The sequence below is a fragment of the Aethalodelphis obliquidens genome, unplaced genomic scaffold (assembly GCF_003676395.1).
Source record: "Aethalodelphis obliquidens isolate GAN/ISIS:26980383/991018 unplaced genomic scaffold, ASM367639v1 scaffold124, whole genome shotgun sequence".
NCBI classification, from domain to species: domain Eukaryota; kingdom Metazoa; phylum Chordata; class Mammalia; order Artiodactyla; family Delphinidae; genus Aethalodelphis; species Aethalodelphis obliquidens.
Genome location: NW_020838068.1, coordinates 1,620,359 through 1,637,964, shown reverse-complemented (window position 1 = coordinate 1,637,964; position 17,606 = coordinate 1,620,359). Strand labels below are relative to the sequence as shown.

General features: G+C 43.1%; 1 protein-coding gene across 1 annotated transcript; it reads right to left on the bottom strand.

Moving 5' to 3' along the window:
• Positions 1 to 418: 418 nt before the first annotated feature.
• Positions 419 to 9,675, bottom strand: CUNH10orf53 (chromosome unknown C10orf53 homolog). Its single transcript, XM_027098527.1, is given in 3 exon segments — positions 419 to 484; positions 1,139 to 1,257; positions 9,579 to 9,675. Coding segments are annotated over 3 exon segments (282 nt in total).
• Positions 9,676 to 17,606: the final 7,931 nt, after the last annotated feature.

Here is a 17,606-nt window from a genome sequence, read left to right as displayed (position 1 = left end):
TCTCCCTCCCACCACCCCCCTCCTGCCTTATCCTTAATTCTACCTCTTCCTAGCTCTTCACTGCTATACAGTGGAATCTCTGATGCTTCTGGCAACTTTGCGTTATTAGCAAGGGATGGCGCTTTGTTATTAGATTGCATTTTATTTCCTTCAAGCTCAATGTGTACCTGATATTGGAGGGCTCTCCCTATGGGTTGAGATTGAGAGATGCTGCAGATGGTGTGGTTTTATTACTTTTGCGGGCCCCGTTTCCTTGCAGCCAGGTGAGAAACCTGGCTGTGCAGGCTGAAGGACAGGGTGCGTTGCCTTGCCTGAGCCCAGCATCCACGGCCTGGAATGGCCGCTTTTGCTTGTACTGCAGAATGGCGGGAGGCACCTGCTCTTCTGCTGACTTCAGATGCCTGTTCCAATGAAGAGATCAGTAGGCATTTAGTACAGCTCTGCTGGCCTCTTTGCACCGTGGGTCTAGTTTACCATCGCCTCCTGGGGAAATAGGTATAATTTTCTTTTAGCCAGCTTTGTATACCATGTCACGTTATATAAGACAAACATACGGCTTCCACTAGGAGAGCATTTCCAAAGGTCCCAGCCTTTGTAGAGTATTAGTGGATTGGGAAAGCTTTTACATTGAGCATACAGTGAGGCATGCATGATGCCAGCCTGCTGAGCCAGAAGCTCTCTGAGGCAAAGAAATCCATAGAACGTAGCTGATGATGCCATACACTGCCGGCATATCAACTCTGATCGTCTTAGCTAGCCTAGATAGAATAATCAAACAGAACAAAAACCATTTTCAAGGTAAATAATAATAAAACACACATTATTAAAATGAAAAACTACTAAACAACCTATTCTCCCTAAATTTGCACAGTCCTATTTGACGTCTAGAGCTAAAACTTCATTTTCTTTCCATCCCTCTTCTGTTTCCAGCGTTCTGGGAAGAAGCCCAGAGCATCAAGCACTTTACTGTGTATGGTTTAGGATGCGCTCATTCATGTGCCATAGAGCATGGGGCTTTGAGTAAGAATTTAAAACTCAGAAAGAAACCCAATTTGAATATGGGCAGGACACATCGACCACTTCAACTAGAAATGGAAATGCCCCAGAGAAGGCAAAATGCTGGTGGGAAGGGCTTCCCAAACTCCAAGTCTTTGATGTTGCAGTGGAAGACAACTTCTCCATTCACCACGAGTTCCACCACATTCCAGTCTTCTATCTTCTCTAGGATGGCCTGGTGTCCATCTTTAGCCAACACAGCTGGAAAAGATGGGGAAGGATGTGGGTGCCACGGGGACAGATGAACCTGATATGCAGGTGTCTTCATGGATGGCAGCGACTGGTCTGCTCTCCAGTTGTTCATGGCTGTAACTCAACATCCCTGGTGGGTGCCCACCTGGTACTGGCCCCGATGTGTCCTCCCCTTTGCTGGGAAGCACAGCCAGAGACCTGAAAAATTTTTGTTTTGGTTGTGATTTGCCCCAGAGCCATATGATCAGTGAAAATATGAGCTTTCTCTAGGAATAGTTTTGAGCCTTTCTTATAGAGGTGATGCTCAGTGTTGGAGGGGATTTACAGAATTAGGTAAAGTCTTACCCTGATGATGGAAATATAAACTGGTCACCTTTCTAGAGGGCAGTTTGGAAGTACATACCAAAAGCCTCAAATGCCTCACAAAAATTAGAATTAAAAAATGATTCTAATCTCTGGCCCAGGAAATTGCACTTATAAGAAAGCTCCCTAAGGAAAAAATCAGAAATACAGACTTCTGCAACAAGGCAGGCTTTTGCAACAAGATATTCCTTCTGTACTATTATAATAGCAAAATACTGTGAATAACTTACATGCCCAATAATAAGAAGATGGTCAAGTAAATGGTGGCAAATGCATATGATGAGATTTTATTTGGACATTTCAAAAATGTTTATAAATTTTTAATAGCAAGAAAAATATTTGTAATATAAGCAAAAAATCAGGGTACATGTATAATATATATTAAAATGTGTATTCAGGAACTTCCCTGGTGGTCCAGTGGTTAAGAATCCACCTGCCAATGCAGGCGACACAAGTTTGATCCCTGGTCTGGGAAGATCCCATGTGCTGCGGAGCAACTAAGCCCGTGCGATACAACTACCAAAGCCAGTGCGCTCTAGAGCCCACGCGCCACAACTACTGAGCTTGTACTCCTAGAGCCCGTGCTCTGCCACAAGAGAAGTCACTGTAATGAGAAGCATGCTCACCTCAATGAAGAGTAGCCCTTGCTCACTGCAGCTAGAGAAAGCCCACGCACAGCAATGAAGATCCAGGGCAGCCTAAATCAATCAATCAATCAATAAAAATATGTATTCAGTGCAATTCATGTGTATATATTAGGAAGAAAGAAAATATCCAGTGATTATCCCTCTGTGGTGAGATTATGAGAAACTTAAAAAAATTCTTTTAGCATATTCTAGATTTTCTATAAAAATCAGGGAAAAAAATTTTTTTAAAGCTAATGGACTAAATTTTTATTCTCCCCTTTGGAATCTGCATTTTGGTTATTACTTACATTCAACAGCTCCTTTCCTAGAGATCAGCTATGGGAAAATTGTTAGATTTATTCTCTATTGTGGAAATGCAAGGCTATATGGGTTTAGGAGAAATGATGTGCATGGGACAGCCTGGAGCTCTGTTTTCTCCAACACATTTCTCCCCACGTTTCCTGATATGTTCACCCTATAACCTCAGTGTTAGGGTTGGTTCACTAAATCACCACCTTTGGCAGTCTTCATTCGTTGGTGAGAATTGTGGTTAGAATGGAAAGAGAAATCAGATGGTGGGCATGTTTTTTAAAGTCTTAGCATTTCAATCAGTCCTATGTGGAGAAAAGCAGACAGCTATGTCAGTTAATTGCATTTAATTACAGAGACAATTGCTGCTTCAAAATGTTGCCATGTCCACTTCTTCTCTTTCAATCAGTTCAAGAACATCCAGCCCCAACTGTGAACATTTTAATTGCGTGATTTTAATTTCACTTCTGGAAAGGAACTTCAAAAAGCAACTCAGCGAGGATCTCCATTAACAAGATAGTGCTCCTTGGGTACCCAGTGGTGGCCCTAATTGTCCCTGTGACTGCTGCTAACACCTCTCTCTACAGAACACCGGCATCTTTTTCTTTGGCATATTTATGTTATTGTATCCTATTTAAGTGTCTTGTTCTTAAACATCTTTAGAGGAAGGCACTCAGTTTGGACCAGTGACTTGTTTAAATGAAGCAGTCCACCCAGTTTGGAATGGCCAGTGAATCGTCCGGGGAGGCATGAAGGCAGTTTGTGGGCAGAGAATTCTGGGGATCAGATACTCCCCCAGCAGCGCCCCCTCTGGAGAGGGGAGTTATAGCCAGAGAGGGAAAAGCTGCAAGCTGGTAGGTAGGAGGCGATTTGGCCTCCATGACCTTGGCGTTGCATTGTCTGAAGACGCTCCTGGGACATGTACTTCAATTTGATTGGGAGAAATCAGGAACAAAACAGCTTCTCCGTGCCCACCTTACACCCCACCTCTGGGGGCAAGGTGCTGCCTCTATTCTGATAACACATAATACCAGCTCTCTAAATCCTGGGGGTTCTGGAGAGAAGGGGTGAAGGTTCCACCTGGGGCCGGTCCCTGTGACCGGGAGTGTAAGGGAGGAGGGGCTCTGTAGAAGGAGACCCGGGAAGGTGTGTACCCCACAACCTGCTATGGCCCTTTCCCTGCAGAGCACATCTCACCAAGCCTCATGTAACATCTGCGTTTGGAGTTTGTTTTATGAGAACAGCAGCACTATTTCGTGGCAAGGTTTACCTAAGAAATAGGGTTTAATCCACCGAATAACCCACCCTATGGAGGTGGTGGCAGTGCCAAAAATGGGAATATGCCTCAACATCTGAGCAAATGACGTCCCACAGGAAGAAATCCTCCTCATCATACCATGTCAGTCCTCATTTTGCCTTACAAAGCCCCGTGTCTCCTTCACTGACCACAGTCCATCCTCCCCCCCGCCCCACCCTGGGCCTGGTGTTAATACAGCTTGTTGAACAAACAAGCTCCTAATGGCACTGGGCACCTCCAACGATTCTTTTGGACCCCGAGTGACGTAAATCTGAGTCTTATCAAAGCGATAAGCCACCTCTGAGTCTACTTCATCTACTCATCCTCAGGATGCCTGTCCCCTTCTCACCACTCCAGGATGTGTTGAGCCCAGCTGCAGGGCGGCCAGTGCAGGCTTAAGGGATCAAACTCGGAGAAGCACCAGAATTCCTGCAGCTCATCCAAATGCCACCTCTCTATATGGAGGACACATTTTTTTCCTATGAGCTGCTATGGGTTGTCTATTCAAAGAAAGGTCAGATAAATATACTCCATGCAACAAAGTCTTTGCAAAGGCAGTGGCTAAACTCCAGCATAAATCAACCAGAAGCTGTAAGGCCACCCGCAGAAAACCTGACTCTTTGAAGTGGCATCTCATTCTTCAAGGGGGATCTGGGTGAACTGGAGGGTTATGGAAAAGCCTCCCTCTTCTCAGTACTGGTGGAATCGTGTGCCACCTGCAAATGATTTACATGTTCCTGGCTAGGAAGTCAAGGCAAACAGACAGGCATCTCTCCCTCCTCTGCTCGGCACAGATGCAAAGCCAATGACTATTAACGTGTGTAGCTAATGCATAGCTAGGGACAGGGGGATGGTACACAGAGCAACTTAGCTAAATAAGGATGGATTCTATTCTTATGAGTCTTTTCCTTTTTAGCAGGTCATTTGGCAGACTTAAGTACAGCAGGCAAGGCACAACCATGGCGAGGGAAATTAACACTTCTTGTTCAGCATTAGTTAGTTTAATTTCATCAGTATTGAGGCCATAGTCAGGACACTTTTGCTAAGCTATTATAATTCATGGGTAATAAAGAAAGAAATAAACTTTTCAGATTGCTTAAGGCATGGTAAATTCAGGAAAGATCAGGCATATTTCCAAAGCCAGCAGGGTTTCAGGAAATGATAAAAGGGCTATGATTTTTAAAGAAATGCACAGAACTCAGAGGCAGATTTTACAAATGAGAGCCTGCAAATGCACCACTCTGTGCTTGGTGTGATGTTAGTTGGGTCTAAAATGATGGGGGGAGTGTTGAACAGAGAAAGGGGAGCAGATGCTCCCTGCTTTGCTTCTGTTAACACCCCAGCATTTGTCACCAGCCCTCAGTAAGTGTTGGCTGCCAGTATTATATGAACTACCATTCAGGGATGTACAAAGCTAACTTTAAAAATCAACCACCTGCTGATACCTTGCAATACTCAAGTCTCCTTCAATCATAAAAATTCTCCCCTTGATCCTCTTAAAATATGCCTTCCCCTCCCCTACTGTGGGAAGAGCTGCCTGGGCTCTTTATTTCCTCATCTCTACCACTCCTTTACCTCCTGCAGTTGGAGCCTCTGCCCACCTTCTCCTGAACTTGCATCGTCAGAGGCGAAGACCCATTAGCACATTCAGTGGCTCACCCAGTTCTCCCCCACCCTTCCAGCAGATTCATGCTCTGATCTATCTCCTTTCTTGCTTCTTAAAACACTTGTGCTGGTAAAAACATATTTTAAACTCTAAAACTTTATCAGATTATAAATGTAATGCAGACTGATGGGTTCTTAAAAACCTTAAAAATTACAGAAAAGGACACAGATTTAAAAATCGCCTATAATTCTTCCCCTCCCCCTCCTTTTGTCTTTTTCAGTGGAAGTGAGATCATAGTGTGCATAAAATTCCGGAATATGCTTTATTCCTTTAACACAATGGCTGTGGCAATCCAGCCCCATCAGTACACACAGATCTGCCGTGTTGCGTTTCATGTGACAGATGTACTGCGATATATCCAGTCATTCCTTTTTCCGGTCGTTTCCAATTTTTCAAGATGACCAAGGAATGCAGAAAATCTTCATGGACATGTTTCCATGTACATGTGCGAGTTTTTATATATTTATGAAACTGAGAAATGGAGTAGCTGGATTCTACAGTATACAGTTAAATTTTAAGACACTGCCAGGTTGCCCCCCAAAGTTACTGTGCCAACTTCCCCTCCCATCACAGGTCTTTGGGAACACTCTATGTCCTTCATCAACCATGGATTTATCTTTTTCTAGAGATAACTCCTGCTAACAGTTTGGTGCCTATTAGCTATTTTCTTCTTGAACTCCTCATCTCACTTGCCTTCTGTACCTCCAGATTCTCTCCTACCGTTGCAGCCCTCAGAGGGACCACTGCCCATATCCTGTGGTCTGCCTGGTTCTGACTTTCCTTGCTTCTTCCAGTCTCACCTTCTGTGGTTCCAGCGTTCGCTCCATGCAGGTTCATTTTAACTAGTATTTATCAGTCCTTCAGATATGCCAGGCACAGTTCCAGACCCTGGGACAGAGCAGAGAACAGAACAGACAAGAATCCCTGAGCCCCTGAAGCATTCATCCCGGTAGGAGAGAAGGATAACAAGAGAAATAGGTGAAATATATGTTATGTTGGATACCAATGAGCGCTAGGAAGAAATAAAAGAGGAGGGAGGGGAGATAAGGAAGAGGGAGACTGAGGGAAGTGTCGACATTGTCAATGGAGATGCTCAAGGAAGACCTGTCTGTGAAGGTGACTTTTGAGAAAGACCTGAAGGCTGAGATAGTAAAGAGAAAAGACCAGGGACTTCCCTGGTGTCGCAGTGGTTAAGAATCTGCCTGCCAATGCAGGGGACACGGGTTCGAGCCCTGGTCAGAGAGAGTAAGTAGCAACAGGGGGAGATGAGGTCAGGGAAGTCATCAGGAGCCTGGCAGCCCACTGTAGGAGCAACCAGAATGTTCTCGGAGGCAAGGGCCATGCTCTGACTCACGTTTAATGGCATCACCTGGCTTTGAGAACATACTGCAGGGGACAAGGTGGTCGCAGGGGGCTCAGTGAGAAAGCCAGGGCGGTGATCCAAACAAGAGATGACTGATGGTGGCTTGGACAAAGAGACCGAGGGTGATGGCAGGGAGGTTAAGGCATGGTTGAATTCTGTCGGGATACTTTGAAGATAGAGCCAACAGAATGTGCTGCTAGACTAGATGGGGTGTGTGAGGGAAAGAGAGTAGAGAAAGATGCCTGCAAGGTTTTTGGCTTGAGTAAGTGAAAGAATGGCACTGCTATGAACCGAGATGGAAAAAATGCAGGAGGGACTGGTGAGTATTAGGAGTCTGGTTTAGATATTTTGGACATATTGGTCCGAGATGCCTATTAAGCATCCCAATGACAATGAGAGGTCCTGACTGCAGATATATGATTTGCAAATCTTTTCTCCCATTCTATAGATTGTCTTTTCACTTTTTTAGTAGTGTCCTTCGATGCACAAAAGTTTTTAACTGTAATGAATTTCAGTTGTTCTGATTTTCGTTTTGTTGCCTATGCTTTTGGTGTTCAAGACATACTTGCCAAATCTAAGGTCATTCAGAATTGCCCCTATGTTTCCTTCTAAGAGTTTTTTAGTTTCTAAATTTAGACCTCTGATCAATTTCGAGTTAATTTTTATATATGGTATAAGGGTCTAACTTCATTCAAAAGATATTCATGTAGATATCCAGTTTCCCCAGTACAAATTGTTAAAGAGAATGTTCTTTACGCATTGAGCAGTCCTGACTCTCACGACAAAAGTCAATTGACTATAATGGTGATGGTTTACTTCTAGACTCTCAATTCTATTCCATTGGTCTATATATTTATCCTCATGACAGTACCACACTATTTTGATTACTATAACTTTGAGTAAGTTATGAAATCAGCAAGTGTGATACCTCCAACTTTGTTCGTTCTTGAGATTGTTTGGGCTAGTCTCAGTCCCTTGAAATTACCTATGAATTTTAGGATGAGTTTTTCCATTTCTGCAAAAACACCACCATTGAGATTTTGATAGGAATTGCATTGAATCTGTATACTGCTTTGGGAAGTATTGTCATCTTAACAATATTAAATCTTTCAATCCATGCACATGGTATATTTTTCCATTTACTTAGGTTTTCTTTGATTTCTTTTAGCAATTTTTGTAGTTTTCAGTGTATAAGATTTGCACCTCCTTGGTTAGATCTGTTCATATGTGTTTTGTTCTTTTAGATGCTATTGTAAATGGAATTGTTAATTTCCTTTTGAGATGGTTCATTGTTAGTTACAGAATTACAATTGATTGTTGTGTGTTGATATTTTTAAATTAATTAATTACTTTTTGGCTGCATTGGGTCTTCGTTGCTGCGCGTGGGCTTTAGTTGTGGCGAGCGGGGGCTACTCTTTGTTGTGGAGCACGGGCTGTAGGCACGCAGGCTCAGTAGTTGTCGTGCACGGGCTTAGTTGCTCCGCAGCATGTGGGATCTTCCTGGACCAGGGCTTGAACCCGTGTCCCCTGCATTGGCAGATGGATTCTTAACCACTGCGCCACCAGGGAAGTCCTGTGTGTTGATTTTGTATAGTTAAACTGTGCTGATTTTTTTTATTAGTTCAAACAGTGGTTTTGTAAACTCTAGGGTTTTCTAGCCAGACACTGACTGGATCTGGAGCACAGCCCCCTGAACCTCGCCTCCCATCTCCATCCTCTTAGGGAGGACTGTTACTTTTACTTTAATCCACCACCCCTTTAAGGTTGTCCTGGTCCAAGCTACTATCATCTCTCCCCTGGACCACCACAACCATCCCTTGTCTCCCTGCTTCCATTCTTGGCCCCCTCTAATCTGTTCTACTCACAGCAGCCACAGTTTCTTTCCCCTGCCTAATACTACACAGCCCTGCAGGATCTGGCCCCTGTCCACCTCTCTAGCCTCATCTTCCCATCAGTTCAACAAATACATAGGTCATTTGTTCATGCTTCCAGCCTTTGCAGATATTAGTCCCCCTACCTGGAGTGCTCTTTCTTCCTTTACCTGGTTAACTTCTCCTCATTCTTTAAAGCTCAACTCAGATGTAATTCAGGCAAGTAAACCTTTCCAGATCTCTGTCCTCTCCCCTCCAATTATGGCCAGTGGCAGGTCCCACTATGATTACGCTCCTGTGTCAGAGCCTTGGCACAGCTGTCAGTTAGCAGTCAACAATGACACAGTCACTTCAAGGACACGTATCATGTTCACCAGTGTGTCCCCAGTACCTGGAAGAGTGTCCAACACATATTACTTGCTCAGTGAAGGTTTGTTGCATGAATGGATGATCAAGGGACAGACTCTCTGCCATTTTTCAGCCACGTACCTTGGAAAAGTCACTTAATATTCCTGCTTCTCAGTTTCCCAATGTGTAAAGCAGGGTATGTAATATTTTCTATCCAGGTAATTTGCATTTACTACCCAGCACCCAGTGGGCTCACAGTGTATGTTTCTTCCTGCTCTAATATGGAGGCAGCAGAAGCCAGAGGAAGATGCTAAAACATCCTGCAGCTGTGGGGCTTAGGGCCGACTTTCCAGAGGAAGTGGCACTCGGTCTAGGTCTGAGGAATGAAGGAAGTCTAGGCAGAGGGCACAGCCTGTACAGATGCTCAGAGGCTGCGGTGTACCTGGGCGCACTCAGCTGGGTGGCCCTTTGGCGCCCAGCTGCCTACCTAGCAGGCCCTCCAAGAGGTAGGTGCGGTGCTCCACTGACAGGCCGACTGAGCTGTACAGCCCCTAGGGCATGATGACCAACGCGTTCCTGGGCATGGCCAGGCCTCCTGCCGGGGTTACGGGGCAGTACACGCTGCTAGGCAACTGCTTTTCAGGCCCTTGGGAATGGGCGTGGTCGTGCGTGGGTGGGCAGGGCCGCAAAGGGTGAGCGTGGAGCTCGAAGATTCCCTGCACCCCAAGTCCTCTGTCAAGTGCCTGGCGTAGGGACTGGGGGTGAGGAGTCTCCCTTCTTGAATGCCTGCACCAACTACTGTGTGCCCTCTGCTGGGGTGCAAAAAGGCCACTTGCTCTCGTCACTGGCGCAGCCCGGTAAACACGGAATTTCAACTTGGTACGGCAAGTGTTAATGATAAATAACAACAATAGCCAACGTTTACAGCTAGTTACAGAAAGTATGCGTCAGGCGACAAGCTAAGCACCTTCCGTGTTATCTCGTTTAATCATTTTACCATTTCTATGAAATAGGCTGTAATTTGTATTTACAAAACTGAGCGTCAGAGGTGCCAAGTAGCCTTCCCAGGCAAGTCAGGCGTGTAGCATGGATTGGAAACCTTTGTAAGGTTTGCATAGATGTCTTTTTATTGATCCTGCCTGGGGTTTGTTGGGACACTTAAAACTTTGAATTTAAATCCCTCACCTGTTTTCGGAAAATTTTGAGCCATTATCTCTTCACATATTGCTTCTGTCCCATTTTCTTACTTTTCAGGGACTCCAGTTAAATGTACGTAAGACTTTCTCAATGTATTCTCACTGTATTCCTGCTGTATTCTTTGCACAGTCTCTTCTCTCCTGTGTTTTTCTCTCTTTCTTTCTTCCGTGCTTCTTTTGGGATTGTATGTATGTGTGTATTCATGGATTGATTGATTGATTCATTCATTCATTTTTACCTGTAATCCATTTTACTAATTTTTCTGCAGTTGTATCTTAAATACTATCAAAACCATTAATCTGGTTATTTCAGTTATTTATTTTTCAATTCAAGAATTTTAGTTTGGTCCCTTTTCAAATTTGCTGTGCCACTTTTTATAGAGTTCAGTTTCTTGCCAAGTTTTTCAGTTTGGTTTTATCTTCTTGATCATAGTAAAAATACTTGTTTTATAGTCTGTGTTTGGGAATTCCATTCTCTAGAGATCCCATGTGTCTGTTTCTGTGGTTATTTCTCCTAGTTTCTGTCATTTTGTCTTGTCTCCTAGAGTGCTTGGTTTCCTTTAATTGTGTACTGGACATTGTACTAGAAAAATTATTTGTGGAAATAAGTTGAGGCCAAGAAAGATGTTATTTTCCTCTATAGATGACTTTATTTTTCACTTCTTGCCAGGTCCTGGTGACACCAGCAACCCAGGATCATCTTAATACAATTTCAGGACTTGAGATTTTCTGAGCCATCCAGATGGCCTGAAACTGGGCTGCAGTCCATGTGGAGGTTGGTTTATTTATATTTTTTCCTCATTTCTGTGGTGCAGTCTTTTTGGATCCTAGCTCAATGAGGATTGTAGATTACCAGGCTTCCCCCCCTTGATGGTGTTAGACTCCAATTTTTGTTAAGCCTAACTCTGCAAACTCCAAATTGCATCTCATCTTCTAGGTTGCCTATTCAATATCACTAGATAGTTCCAGAGAAAAAGTATCTCCAGTGCTATGCTTACTCTCATCCTCTTCCTGATCTTAATCCAGTTAGCTCTTTTCTTGATTTTCAAGAAGAGTTAAAAAAACATATGTGACAGATTTTTAAAGATGTCTTATGTAGGAAGCATAGTCTGAATTAAACTTCTCTACTGTTATCAGAAACAGAAGTTCACCCATTGAGAATTTCGCCAGAGTTGCATTGAATCTAGAAATCGATTTGGGGAAAACTGAATCTTTCTGACGCCTTCCTATTTGTTATATTGAAATACCTCTCCTTTATTTAGATCTTCTTCAATGTCTTTAAGTATAGTTTATTATTATCTGTGCATGGCTCTGCATGTCTTTTGTTAAACTTATTGCAAGTTTCTATTGTAAGTTGTGTATTTCACATTGCGATTTTATTGCTGTATAAAATGAAGATGACTTTTATATATTGATTTTATATAAGCTACCTTGACCGTTTCTTATGATTTCTATTAATTGTAGATTCTTTTGAGTTTTCTATGTAGACAATCATACTGTCTACAAACAATGGTAATTTTTTTTACTTGAGTAAGCCTTTCTTTTTTCCTTCTTATTGGACAGGCTAGAACCTCTAGTGGAATGAAGAATAGAAGTGATAATACTGCCTATCGTCTCCTTAACCCTGATTTTATTTTAGTTTTATTTTTTAAATATTTATTTATTTATTTTTGGCTGCGTCGGGTCTTAGCTGCGGCACGCGGGCTTCTCTCTAGTTGTGGCGCGCGGGCTCTAGAGCGCATGGGCTTAGTTGCCCCGCACATGTGGGATCTCAGTTCCCCGACCAGGGATTGAACCCGGGTCCCCTGCATTGGAAGGCAGATTCTTAACCACTGGACCGCCAGGGAAGTCCCCTTACCCTGATTTTAAAGGATAGAAAACATTTCCAACATTTACCTATTTAGGATGATGTATATTGTATGTTTTTGTAGATTTTTGTCAAGCTAAGTTCTTTTCTAATTCCATTTTACTATGAGTTTTTTAAAATTATGAATGACTGTTGAATTTTTTGAATGTATTTTAGTGATTTTAATGGTTAGAATGATCCTATTATTTTTATTCTTTAGACTGTTGATGAGTAAATGACATTTAGATATCTTCTAATATTAAAATACTTTGCATTCTTAGATAAACCTGAATTGATCATGGGTGTATTATTTCTTTTATATTCTGTTAGAATTTGTTTGCTAGTATTTCATTTAGGATTTTTGGATATATATGCATGAGTTAAATGGGCCTGTAGTTTTTTTTTTTTTTTTTTTTTTCCGGTACGTGGGCCTCTCACTGCTGTGGCCTCTCCCTTTGCGGAGCACAGGCTCCGGACGCGCAGCCTCAGCAGCCATGGCTCACGGGCCCAGCCGCTCCATGGCATGTGGGATCTTCCCGGACCGGGGCATGAACCCGTGTCCCCTGCATCAGCAGGCGGACTCTCAACCACTGCGCCACCAGGGAAGCCCGGGCCTGTAGTTTTTCTTTGTATGTCCTAGTCTGGTTTGGATATTAAAGTTACACTGGCTTCAGAGAATAAATAAGGGAGTATAGAAGAAGAGGGAATATCCCTTTATTTATTTTGTATACAACTGAAATGAGTACTTCTTAGAATGTTTGGTAGAACATGTCTATAAAATTTAATGTTCTTGACATCCCCCGTTTTTCCCCCGAGTGGGAAGACTTTAAATTATCACTTTGGTTTAAGATTTATAAGACTATTCAGAAATTTTATTTCTTCTTACATCAGTTTTAGTCAATTATATTTTTCTAAGAATTTTTCTGTTTTTAATCTGTTTTTAAATTTATTGCCATAAAGTGGTTGATGTGTTTTTGTTATCCTTTTATCATCTACTTTATTGTAGTTATGTCAGCTTTTTATTCATATTATTATTTATTTCTGACCTTCTCTTTTTATTTTATTGGTTTTACCAGAGATTTGTCTATTTTGTTAGTCTTTTCAAAGAATCAACTTTTCCTTTATTTAGCTTCTCTATTGTTTTTTGCTTTCTCTTTCACTGAGAGCTGTTTTTATCTTTATTACTTTCTTTGAGTTTACTGTTCCTTCTGCTTTCTTTGAGTCTATTGTTTGGTCCTTTTTTCTTACTTTTAAATTACACTTAGCTCATCAATCTTGAGTCTTTCCTCTTTTCTGATGTAAGTATAAATTTCCCTCAAAGCATCGCTTTTGCTGTATCCCAGAGGTTTTGATATGAAGTATCTTTATTATCATCCTGCTCTAAGTATTTTAAAATTTCCATTATTATCTCTTTTTTGACCATGAGTTTTAGAATGGTGTGTTTTCTGGATTTTGTAATATTCTTAGCCATTTTCTCTTTGAATAGTGCTTTCCCCCCACTGTATCTAATCTCTCCTTTGTGAACTTCTATATGTATCTCTTTTTTTATTTTTTTATAATGTACTTTTATTTTTTTATTTTTATTTTTTTATAATGTTAAACTTTTATCTTTATTTTTTTATAATGTTACTTTTATTTTTTTATAATGTTAAACACATCTATTTCATGGCTTCTCTTTGAGTCATCTCTTTTCTGTACTTTTTTTTTTTTATAATGTTAAACACATCTATTTCATGGCTTCTCTTTGAGTCATCTCTTTTCTCCAGCCTTTGCGATACTATTCACCTGTTTCTTTTATCCGCTGCTTTCCCTCCTGTGAGCCATGTCTTGTGCTGTTTGTTTTTTTTGACTGTGAGCTCATTTTTAATGGAGTGTTTTCCCCCTGGGGGTTTGGTGTGTCCAGGGTTGTGGAGAGCGGTTTTATACTTGATTCTGCTGAGGCCCTTCGGATCTTACTAACCCAGGCAATTTAAATAAACTATTGGCTTGGAATTCCTGCTTTACAGATAAGGTGTATACATTCAGATCCTACATCCACATGTGGCATAAGCTTATAATTAGATTTCTCATGGATGTCTTTTTTCCACCATCTGCAGCCCTGAGTGAATGGCCTGGTTCCTTAATGCTCCCCTGGGCTGATGGGAAGAGTGTTTCTAGTCCTTTTTAGAAAAGTGTTGGGACACCCCTCTGAGGTTCCTTTTTTGTGAGGGGTGTTTAGCTGTATCTCCCACCTCGGCTGGGCTGAGGTTACGTCCTGTCAACTTGCAGGGGTGGAAAAGCCCACTGTCAACCACTGGAGTCTGTGTCTGGTCCGACATACCTTTAGCTCCCACTCACTGCTCTGTTTTGAACAGCCTTTTTTTTCTGGAATGTGGGGATTTCTTTTCTTTCTTTTGAACTTGACTCTATGTTTAAAATTTCCTTCCTCTTTGTGTGTATGTTTTTATAGGCAGAAGGGGCCCTTCTGTACCAGCTCAGCCTGCCATTTTGCAGGCTCCTTAAATATAAGAAATGGAGACCAAGGACAGAATCCTGGGGTCCAACGATATAAAAGGAACAGAAATAGAAAGTGAAATCCCACAAGGAGGTGGAAGAAGCAGAAAGAAAAGAACAAGGAGAGAGCTGGTCCTTAGGGAATGAGGGAGAACAGGGCTTTGAGAAAGGTGAGGCCAGCTTTTCCCCCAGATGCCATACTATTCATCCTGCAGACTCACGAGGCCTCTTTGGAGAGAAAACTCAGAGAAACATAAAAGCAGGGAGACTGCCTGAATTTATAAAGGGAAACCAAGGTACTGGTTTTCTCTCTACCCGCAAGAAGAACTGCTTAGGAGTAATTTGGAAACTCATGGCTGCTCTTGTGAACCTAGGAAGGACTCCTCCTTACATTTTTACCTGAAGGTACCAATGGCTACCTCTCAGGACCTTCAGAGACAACAAGGAGGGGGTGGCATTATTTTGCATGTTGGGGGTTGGCTTGCCTGTTGGTACTCTTCTCTGTCACCTATATCTTGTTATTTTGGGGCCACGTGTGATATATGTGATCAATAAGAGCAAACTCACATTACTTTCCTCCTGTTCCTTCCTATCCCCCCCCATTGCTCCCGGAATATTCTTAGCCATTGTCTTTTTGGATAATGCTTTTCTGCATCCCAGTCACACAAATTCATACACTTTAAGGTTCGATTTGGGCTTCTATTTGAAGGAAGCTCAGTTCTGGTTCTGTGGATCCTTGGGGCTGTGGAGGGGATGTTGCAGCTGGGAATATACCTGTGCAGGGTGCAGGAACCTCTGTGCACATGTACCTGTGAGCCTGCAGGAAGGCTGTTAAGTTTTTACATCACTTTGAAGTTTTCGAACAGTGACCATCTTCTGTCATCTTGCTAAAACCCTGGAAATGGGTAGTGCTGATATCAACATCCCCATTTTACAGGTGAGGGAACTGAGGGCTAGAGAGTTGAAAGTGACATCCCCAAAGTCACTCTGTCTCTAACAGCAAGCTAGAGACAGACCTGGGGCTCCAGTTTAGGCATCCCACCTCTGAGCTTGATGCTTTTCCCTCCACTTCATTCTGCTTATGCGTGTTCGTGCAGGCTTGAGTGGAAACACCCATCTCTACACCCAGGTTTCTGCCGACCTGATCACAAACATCCCATGAAGCCTCTCTGACCCTCACCCCCACCCCATGGTGGCATGCCACACACTAGGAGAGACTAAGTTCCTTCCCCCCTTTTCTCTCCCAACCCCTGTCTTTTAGACATCTGCCACTGCTGCTGTCAGACCTCAGAGGCGAATGAATTGTTGACCCAGCTCACAGAAGTTACTACAGAATTTTTATAGCATTTCTGGGTAGAAACAATAGCCAACACCATCTTTCTTGGCATTACATTTTATTGAATACAGACTTACAGTCTTTAAATAATTTGAATATAGTGCTTTCAATATACAGTTCTTTAGTCATACATATATTTCTTTAGAGCACAAAACTGTAACCTAAAATTGAAAGGCTATAAATACACATGTACATATCGCCATAAATCTAGAACTATTTTATAAAAATAGAACTCAAATATCAACTTTATATATTTTGGAAACTTAGCAATATTGTAAGGTGGCCACATACAGTTTTATTATGCATCACTGTCCCCCAAATGTCTGTCTCCAAGTTTCATTTTCCATCCCTTTGGGGACACTTGGAACAGTCTCCTTTACCAGGGTCCCCACAGAGATGCCCATGGCCATGGCTCAGCATTGCCTTTACATAAGGCTCAGTGCACCCACCAGTTCTTGGAGGGGGAAGACCAGCTTCCAGCCCCTTCCTCAGAGGGAGGAGGTGTTCCCTCCAGCCAAATGTCTGCCATCCACACATGGTTGATATCTGAATATACAGAGACAGGTTCCTTTCCCTATGCCCAGAGAACGGCAGATATGAGCTTGGTTCTGTCAAATCAGTGCAGAAAGGTTGAAACAAACATCACTTGAACAATGCCTGCTGGGGTAACATCATCCTGACAGCAGGCACCAGCGCCCACCTGCTTGTGGAAAGCCCTTTACACACGTGCTATACAATCCTGACAACCTCACAAGGCCGGGACACTCTTTTCCCCGTTTGATGTTGGAGGCAATTGAGTCTCTGGGCTTTTAAGTTTCTTGGCCAAGGTCAGTGGGTCTGCCTGATCCCCCAAACCAGAGTTCTCTGCCTGCCCAGAAATCCATGGAGAGAAACCAGAAGAGAACTCGGATCTTCACCGTGGTCATTTGATGAGAACAGATAAGTGGCTTTGGGTCAACCTACAGCAGGTGGACAGCAGTTCCCCAAACATTCCCAGAACTCTTGGGCTGCACCTTTCCAGGGGGAGGAGGAAGGTGGACGTGTGAGGGAAGGAGCATGGACCTGAAGACCAATAATTCTGAAGGGCAGTGCCAGAATCTCCCAGATCATCCAATAGAAATCTGCAATCTAAAACCAGGGGTTTAAGGAATTCACTACATTGGGCTGTTTGTGTTACAAAGAGCCCAGTGAAAGTTAAAATGCCCATCCCATCTCAGCCCTGCCGGCTTCCATACAGGTCAAAGTGCAGAGAGGTGGCGCAGTGGTCTGAAGAAGGGACACGTGCAGGGTCCCTGGGCCAGTGTGGAGGGCTCAGAGTGATACAGAGCAGGATGGGCAGGGGCAGGGAGGCTTTTCCAGAAAACCCCGCAGGGAGCCTGGCAGAACTCAGTGTGATGGGAGCCCAGTTCTCCACCTCCTCTGGACAGAGGCAGGCTGCCTCAGCTTTTTGCAGTTTTGATTTTTCTGGTTGCTTTCCCATAAAAGTATGCCCCAGCAGAAAGTGCCTCTCACATCTCCTCCACGATCACAGCCTCCCCAGACAATCTCACCTCGGCTCTGTGGACTGTCTGCCCCTCTGTCAGGGCTGGCTCTTCATGTGGCCATTCCCTTCTCCCAACCCCTCTCTCTGCCAGCTGTGCCCTC